The sequence below is a fragment of the Falco biarmicus genome, chromosome 13, assembly GCF_023638135.1.
Source record: "Falco biarmicus isolate bFalBia1 chromosome 13, bFalBia1.pri, whole genome shotgun sequence".
Taxonomy (NCBI): domain Eukaryota; kingdom Metazoa; phylum Chordata; class Aves; order Falconiformes; family Falconidae; genus Falco; species Falco biarmicus.
The window spans coordinates 29,296,666-29,305,421 of record NC_079300.1 but is presented as its reverse complement, the minus strand read 5'-3'; the positions used below and the strand labels follow the sequence as shown (position 1 = coordinate 29,305,421).

General features: G+C 48.2%; 1 protein-coding gene across 1 annotated transcript; it reads left to right on the top strand.

Moving 5' to 3' along the window:
* Positions 1 to 4,126: 4,126 nt before the first annotated feature.
* LOC130157997 (small ubiquitin-related modifier 3) lies at positions 4,127 to 8,588 on the top strand. The gene is made up of 4 exons (XM_056358190.1): positions 4,127 to 4,287; positions 4,626 to 4,754; positions 6,299 to 6,370; positions 7,101 to 8,588. The coding sequence occupies exons 1-4, from the start codon at positions 4,267 to 4,269 to the stop codon at positions 7,161 to 7,163; spliced, it is 285 nt and encodes a 94-aa protein (XP_056214165.1). The 5' UTR covers positions 4,127 to 4,266; the 3' UTR covers positions 7,164 to 8,588.
* The last annotated feature ends 168 nt before the right edge of the window (positions 8,589 to 8,756 follow it).

Below are 8,756 nucleotides of genomic sequence, written 5' to 3'. Positions count from 1 at the left end.
TCCAAGAGCTCAAATTCCATCCCAGTTTGTTAAAAATTTTCCCAAGCCAATCTTCTGACAGATCCTTTTGAATTGTTTCAGTTTCTTTTTCAATTTTTCCCAATAGGTCTAGATCATGTTCCACATCCTGAGTGACATTTGGAATGTGGATACAACAGTGGTCCAGTTTATCCTTGAGATATCCACACACTCCATGTTCTTTAAGTAGGAGCATATCTAGTGCCATTCTATTTATTTCTTGTAATAACCACTTCACAACCTCTTTTTGCTTGTGTGGTGCGACAGGGAAGGGCTTCTGGCCATCCTGTAAAACTATCAACCCTTACCAGGATGTACCGGTACCCATTTTGTCTAGGTAACTATCGGACATTCTGGTACATACAAAAATTCATGTGTAATTATCTTATTTCCAAATTTCAAATCCAGGGGTTGCAGGAATGGCCTGTTTTTGTTCCAGTTTTTCCTTTACAAATATTTAATAAAAAAATGTCGCTCCTGTATCCACTCCCAACCTCACAATTTAAACAACATTTTTTTCCACTTTCTTATTATCAGAAGTTATAGCCATTACCAAATTATCTCTAATAGTTAGCTTACATTCATCCTGCCAATCCTTTCTTTGTCTTAAGTAAAAAAACAAATCCACATCTGGCATTTTATTCCATTTCCCTTCTCTTTTACAATACAGCATTAACTGCAAAATAGTGTTATAATTCAGTGTCCCATTCGTGGGCCGCTTTTCCTGATCATCCAATATATACAAAGGCCACCAATTATTACAACACTCAAATTATTACAATACTCAATCATCTGGCTCTTTTGCAGATCATCCTGTAAATTTCCCCAATGTGCCAATAAACATCCCAACAAAGAATTTTTCGGGATTTTGTCATTTACAGCAAGATTACCCAAGCTTTTACTTTTAAACAACCGAGTTAACTTAGTTGCCATGGTGTAATTACTCACAATACAATACACGATTATTCAACTCTGTCACTCCGGTCCGCGGATCCACACTCCACACTTGCTTTCGTTCTCAATTACACGTCTCACCCTTACAGCCACACTCACACTTTCCCACAGTTACTTTAAACAAACATATAACACAATATTATACCTCTTAATTTTCTTCTTAATACACAAACTCACAAAACAACAAAAAACCCCAAAAACTTCTTCTAACTTCTTGTTAGAGGCACTACCTTAGAGAACACTATAGCATATAGTTTCTCTTGTCTACACTTTTGTCCAACCCTGCAATAGCTTTCGCTTATGTCTTACGGGCAGACGCCTAGGCTTCCACTTCCACAAGGATCCTTTTAGTCCAACCCTGCAATAGCTTTCGCTTATGTCTTACGGGCAGACTCCTAGTCCTACCCTGCGCAGCTCTTTCACCGCGTCTGACAGGCAGACTTACTCAGTGGGACTCCAACCCACTGGTGGGACTCCATCCCACTCCTTACCATACACTTATTATAGTGGGACTCCTACGCACTTCCTCTAGTGCACTTACTTACTACAATTAAAAAAAGAATTGTCTTACCCAAAAATCCAGGGAACGTTGCGAAGAGCCTTACGGATCGGGGATCGATGGGTATCCCCGAGAAATCCTCGGTGCCGGCTGGAACCGATCAGGTCCCCGACTCCTCCGGTCTCCTTCAGCGAGGTCCCATCTGGGTCGCCAAAACTGTTACCGAAATCTCGGAATGAAGAACTTATCGACACCAATGTGATGTAGATAAGCAGACACTTCTTTATTAACGGCCGGGTGCGTGAGCGAGTCCTCTCACGATCAACGCACGCTAGGTCTCAAAATCAGACACCATATATAGAACTTATTCATACATATTCATTAAGTATTCATGCATAACCGTGATATTTCCCGTAAATCATTAACATACTCTCCTCCTATATCCGATTCTGCGCAGTAAAGCTTAGAAAGGTCTAGAAATGGGTCTGGGGTACAATTTGGGTAGGTGGTATATGAGTCGGTGGTCGCGATCTCCCCCTGCCGGAATTACCTTTTACTAAAGTTCACGATTTCTTGGCAGGCATCTACAAGCTGTTCCAGTCGACTCTCCCCAGTTCCCATTAATCTCATATTCTGACATTTCAATACACCTCTGCATACAGAAGACTGGTTAAATACAAAGAAACCTTTCAACCCTAAAGTTATTACCTATGTTTTAACAATGGTTCCAGCCCCTTCTTCTAGCCTTGGTACAGGACGTACAGAAGATCTCATAACAACTTTTACTGTGTAGCTATAAGTTTCTTATAATTTTTTTTTCTTATCCTTCTATATTTTAATTTTATTAAATGATTTTATAAAATCAATTAATCAATCAAATAAAATCAATCAATCTTAACTTATTAACAAATCGATAACAGTGCCACGCCAGGCCAGTGAGCCGTCCAGCCTAGAAGCCATCTCCAGCAGCAGTCAGGCAGGCCCTTAGGGAAGGGAAGAGGAAAATCTTGCCTCCATACCCTCGTGCGGCAGCTGACCGCATGTCAGTGCGGGTCTTCTGGCCAGACTCAAAGCTGAGAGCACGCCCAGGGAGGGTGGGGGTGTCCAGCAGCAGCTCTCCCAGGAAAACCCTCACGCATCAGCTTTTTCAGAAGTTTGCTGCTGCAGTCTCCAGAGGACAGTTTTCCAGCTAGAGTGATAGGGCGCACTTTACTCTGGATCCTCTGAAAAGGAATTCTAATCCATTTTCGGGAGACGTAAGTTTGGAGAACTGCTCTACAGCCACTTCACACCACTTGCCATCCTAGTGGGGAATCCTACCACCTGCATTTGGGGACCCAGGTGCCTCCAGCCTGGGGGCTAGGATAATCAGGTTTACTGAACTGTGTGGATTCGATGGCCTGGCATATCAGATTCATAGGAAGATAAAGCTCTAGTAGATCCTGGTTCACAGTGGTTCTTTTCTGTTGTTAAGCTAGGAAGGGGCAGAACCCATGAGTATTTCTGGAGTCACAAGGGAATCCCAACAGCTAACTGCTTTGGAGGCTGAAATAAGCTTCACTGGGAATGAGTGGCAAAAACATTGCATTGTGACTGGCTCATTGGCTTCGTGTGTCCTTCGCATAAACTCTCTTAGGAACAGGTATTTCAAGGATCCAAAAGGGCATGGGTGGGCTTTAGGTGTAGCTGCCTCAGAAACTGAAGAAATTAAGGTGCTGTCTACTCTGCCTGGCCTTGCAGAAGACCCCTCTGTTGTGGGGTTAGCGACAGTCGAAGAACAGGTGTCCATTGCTGCTACAAGGGGGTGCCAGCATCAATGCCACACCAACCGCAGCTCCCTGATTCCCACCCACAAGCTGATTTGCTGACTAGTTAGCGACCAGTAGGACCCACTCATACTGGCCCGTATGGCCAGTGTTAGAGCTTGATGGAGAATGGAGACTAACTGTGTGGTACCATGGCTTGAATGATGTCATGTCGCCGTTGAGTGCTGCTGTACCAGTGATGCTAGAACTTCCATAGGAACTGGAATCAAAGGCAGCCAAGTGGTACGCCACCACTGATATGGCAAAGGCGTTTTTCTCAATCGCTTTGGTGGCAGAGGGTAGGCCACAGTTTGCTTTCACTTGGAGGGGCATCCAATACACCTGCAATCAGCTGTACCCAGGGTGGAAGCACAGCCCTGCCATCTGCCACGGGCTGATCCAGGTGGCACTGGAACAGGGCAAAGTTGCAGAACATCTACAATACGTTGATAACATCATCGTATGGGGCAATGCAGCAGCAGAAGCTTTTGAGAAAGAGGAGAAAAACACTCAATTCTTGGAGCACCAGGCCTGCAAGGCCGGGCTGTGGCTGGAGGCTCCCAGGCCGGCCCGACTGGCGGCCTAGCGGCAGCGTGAGTAGAGGCTGTACGGCTGAGGTGCCCGGAGCGGGGGGGAAGGCCCGGCGGGGGCGGGGGGGGAAGGCCCGGCGCAGCGGGCTGGCCCAGGCCGCGCTCCTCCTGCAGCTGCACTTCCGGTTCCCCGTGACGCACTTTCTAAAGCCGCCCGGAGAGGGGCGCGCGCGCACAGTCTTCCCCCGCCCCCCGAGGTCCTGTCACGTGAGTGGACGGAGTGGCCAATGGGCGCGCGGGGCGCCGGGGCGGAGGCGGGGCTAGGTGCGCGTTCTCGCGGCCGGCGGCGGGAGGCGAGGCGGGAGCCGAGGGCGCGGGCAGCTCCCTGTGCGCGCGCCTTGCCCTTCTCCCCTTCCCCCTCCCCCCCCCCCTCCCCCCCGCCCCTCCCGGCTCCGCCGCCATGTCGGAGGAGAAACCCAAGGTGAGGCGCGACGGGGCCGGGGCAACCGCGGCGGGGGCCGGGCCCGGGGAGCGGGGGTAGAGGCCTCTCCGCCGGGCCCTGGGGCCGGGTTGCCGGTGGGCCCGGCCCCGCCCCGCCCCGCCCCGCCCGGCGGCGTAAGGCGGCCAAGATGGCGGCGTGGGCCGGGCCGCGGCGGGCAAGGCGGCCGCCCCGCCGAGGCCGCAGCACCACCGGGGGGGACCGACCGGCGGCCCACGGCCCGCTCGGGGCTGGCGGACTGCGGGGCCGGGAGCGGGGCGCGGGCCAGGGCCGGCCCTGCCGGGCGTTGACCCCTCCGCTTCCTCCTTTTTTTCTTCCAGGAAGGTGTGAAAACGGAGAACGATCACATCAACCTGAAAGTGGCGGGGCAGGACGGCTCCGTGGTGCAGTTCAAAATCAAGCGGCACACCCCGCTGAGCAAGCTGATGAAGGCGTACTGCGAGCGGCAGGTAGGCACGGCGCGGCTCCGCTCCCGGGCCCGGCCCTGCCCTCCGGCTCCTCGGTGCGGTAGCGCGGCCCCTTCTCGCCGGGCGCCCCCGCAGCGCCACGGCCGTGCTGCCGCCAGCTCTCGGGGCCTGATCCTGCCTCCGAAACCAATTCACGCTGAATTTTTAGTGTCGTACCGCTCAGTTCCCTCACCTCTAGAAGCTTTACCAACTTCGTCGGCACTTGTCTTTGGTTTGGAAAGCGGCACAAAACCTGATTCTCCTGTGCCACGATTTTCACAGTGGTGGGGTTTTTTTCTCCTCCTTTCATGTGTCTCCTGTTGCCTGCTGTGCAGTTTGGCCTCCTGTATTCTGCAGGTGGCTACTGTGTGCAGGGGGCCGTTCCTCCGTGCCACCCTGGGCTGAACAGGAGAGGGTTTTATCCCCACAGCCCAGCTCCTGAACCCATAGCCGCCTGTGCCTCTTCACTGCATTAGGTGGCACAGAGCAGAGAGTGGGGATGGGAATGGCTTTTGGAAGCCAACTCGGATTTTGTTTGCCAGCATTTCAGTTTGCCCGTTATGTGCAGAATCCTTTCTTTTTTTGCTTGAAGCTTACCTTCTGCCCTGTCCCATGCCTGATGTTGCTTAATGCCTCTCAGCCTGGGAATGAGAACTGATGCGAAGGGTCTCTAAGTGGTGGTGGGAGTGTTTGAGTTCATGTGGCTCGGTGCATGACTGGAGGTGTGAATCGCATGAGGATTTTGAAGGGTTTTAGAGGGCAGAGCAATGACCTCAATCCCAGGGGCAGGGAATAAAGACTGCCTCGTGTGATTAAAGGCTGTCAAAACAGGATTCAGTCATTAATTCACCTTAGCTTTTAAGGGCAACATTAATTTAGTAACGCTAGACCCTAGCATTTTTCTAATAAACCTTGCAGGTAAAAACTTGTGTCGAGACTTGTAAGTTCTTTTTTTTTTCATCAGTCTCCTTCATTGTTCCTTTTTCATCAGAAGATGGAGAACTAGGACCAGGAACAGATGCCTGGCATGAGTGAAAATGTGTCTGAACTATGGATAGTCAGCATGGATAGTTATTTACACAAAAAAGTAGTTTTTTTTCCAGATTTTTTAAAAAATGTTTTCCCTTGAGTCAACTTAACCTGCCATTACTTCTCTGACTGCATGAGAAACAATTGCTGATCCTTCCTGACATGTCCTCTGAGGCTTTATGGTATGGTGTATTGATTGATCTCTTCTTAAGTTACCTTTGTAAATCAACTTTTTGTATTTGTGCCTTGCAGAGTAGGATCAGAACCAGGTGCCAAACCTACTCCTGTGGTTTCATATAGAGTCCTTGCTGTGACAGCAGCATGCTGTTACGGGATATTGCTCAAATCACTCCGCTTCCTCAGTTTATAGCAAGATATATGTGTTAAGTTTCCTGCCTGGTTAAATCTTTTGAGTTTTACTTTTGTTAATATTTGTTCTCACAGTCAATCCGTAAATGTTTTGTTTGGGTTCAGAAACAAAAGTGTGGTTTCTCACATCAATTACTTTAAACTTCCAGGGCTTGTCGATGAGGCAGATTAGATTCAGATTTGATGGACAACCAATTAATGAAACAGACACACCTGCACAGGTATGAAAAATACTTTTACTGCAAACTGCTATACGGATATTTTGATGTCTGCATGCAGATCAAAGGGGGTTTGAAATCAAAATGATTCTGAAATAGTTGCTGGAAGTTTAGCATGTTCCAAATAACTTGTCTAGGGTGGGATTATTATTTCCCCTCCTCCTCCCTGGAATATTTTCACTGTTTGGTGTGAGGGGGGTGGGAACACGTAGGACCATTGGTGCTGAATGCGCTGGCATGAGTGCTGGTGTGGAAAGGACCCCTGGTGAGTGCTGGCCGTTTTGGCTGTGTCCTACCTCTGTGTCAGCCTGTTCAGAGCCAGCACTGAAGCTGTAGCTGTTGTCAGCACTGGCAGTGCTGAGAACGTGGGGAATTGCTGTTGTCAGCACTGGCAGTGCTGAGAACGTGGGGAATTGATCACTGGGGCTGGCAAGGCCCAAGGCGAGGAACAGAGGAGACGCTTGACTGGGTGATTTGTTGTGGAAGACACTAAACTGGAGTTTGGTCTGACACTGCCAAACGTGCCTCTGAGACCCATTTCAGTGTTGGTGATACTTCGGTCGGAGCAATGATGCAGTACCTGCTCTGGAGTGACCAATGGAAAGTGTTTCATGAATTAATTAAAATTGCGCCTTAACTGCTCTATTAGTGGTACTGGTTAGGAGTAGAGAGCTAAGTGCATTTGCAACCATGTGTATTTAAAGTCTTGTATTTTCCATATTACTCTTAACAGCTGGAGATGGAAGATGAAGACACTATTGATGTGTTCCAACAGCAGACAGGTGGAGTGTGTTAAGACATGCCGTCCTTTTGAGAAAAGGAGTTTAAAGATCCTCATCACACCTCACTTTCTCATCTGTCCTTGGATTTGCTATTAAATAGTAAAGAAATGAACATGCCAATCACACAGGATTCTTCTAAACTTTAGAGGACGTTTACCAAAATTGCTTGTTGTCTTTGACGTACTGCGTGTGCAAGTCAAAACAGCATCTGCAGGGATTAATCTATATCTTAAATTGGGCCAATTTGATTTCAGTTCAGATTAAGTAATACTCGTCTCTCTGCTGGTTTTGTGGGTTTTTTTAATCTTTTTTTCTTCTTTTTTCTTTCTTCAAACCTGTGGCCTAAATATTCGTCCATGTGTTAGGGCATGGAGTGTTCATTCCTGGCTCTTGTCGGTCTTGCCCCTCTGTTTAATTCCAATCATGTAAATAATTCAGTATATTTTCATGCCAATTGTGAGCATAAAAGTTTCCTGTTAAGATATACCTAGGAGAAGGAAAAGAGATGCTGATTTTGTTTTTAGCATGTCTTGCAAATGTTACTTCAGAAGCATTAAGCCTGTGACGCAAGGCTAGTACATGCAGATACAATGCTTAGTATAGAGTTGGAGTTTAAAATATTGCAGATTTACATGTGCTTTGTCATATTATGATAAAGTCATTCGAAATATACTTTTTTAATGCAGAACTGAGATTTGTCATGAATTATTGTCAGAACCAGTTGGCAGAGCAGTTGGTCCAAAATCTAACGCTTGTGATAGAGCAGCAGTACTTTTTGGTGCACAAGCTTACAAGCAGAGAAACCTGCCACTGCAACTTCAGCCATTTGCTGAGTGCTGGGCAGAATCTTGTCACCTTCCTCCTGCCCCCTTTAGTATGTCTCTTTATTTCTTAGTGGGTACTAGAAGCGTGTGGCCTCAGGTTTCTTTGTAATACTTGTTTTTGGTAGATAACTTGATAAATGAGGAAAAAAAGCGCCTTTTAATGTCACCAAGCTGTATGTGTGGAAGAGCTGTCAAGAACCTGGTGAGCAAGGAAAGAGAGAGAGGTGTGTGTGTGTGTCACGTGTTCAAAAAAATAATAATCTGCCCTGCTGTCTCCCAAAATTTACTGAATTTTCAATGGTTTTGCGTGAGAGGTTTGAGCTCTGCACAAAGCATGGAGTCTGTTCCAGATGAATTCTGACAAAAGTTACCCAGTTGTCCCTCAGCGGGTTTGCTGCTGCACCGTGGGGTCGTTACCTGCCTCTTGATATGTACCTGACCTGTTTGGCCGTTAGATCATCTCCTGCTTGCTGAAAAAGTCCCTGTTTTCTTTTTATTTTTCTTGTATGTGGGCTGGGGTGGGACATCCCGTAGATCACATTGTTTATTCACCGATTTGTACATTTATTTGTTGTCCTTTACTATTGTATACAGTAAATCTAGTTTGGTACTCTGTCTCGTCCCTCGCGCTCCATGCGGCCCGCTCCCCCGACCTCACCGTCCCCTGCCAGCGGTGCCTCGTGCCCACCTTGGGGACCCTCGAGGCGCCAGAACGCGCAGCCAGGCGCAGATCTGCGGGGATCCGCTGCGCGCCCCCGGGGGAGCTCTGCCGCACAACGCAGC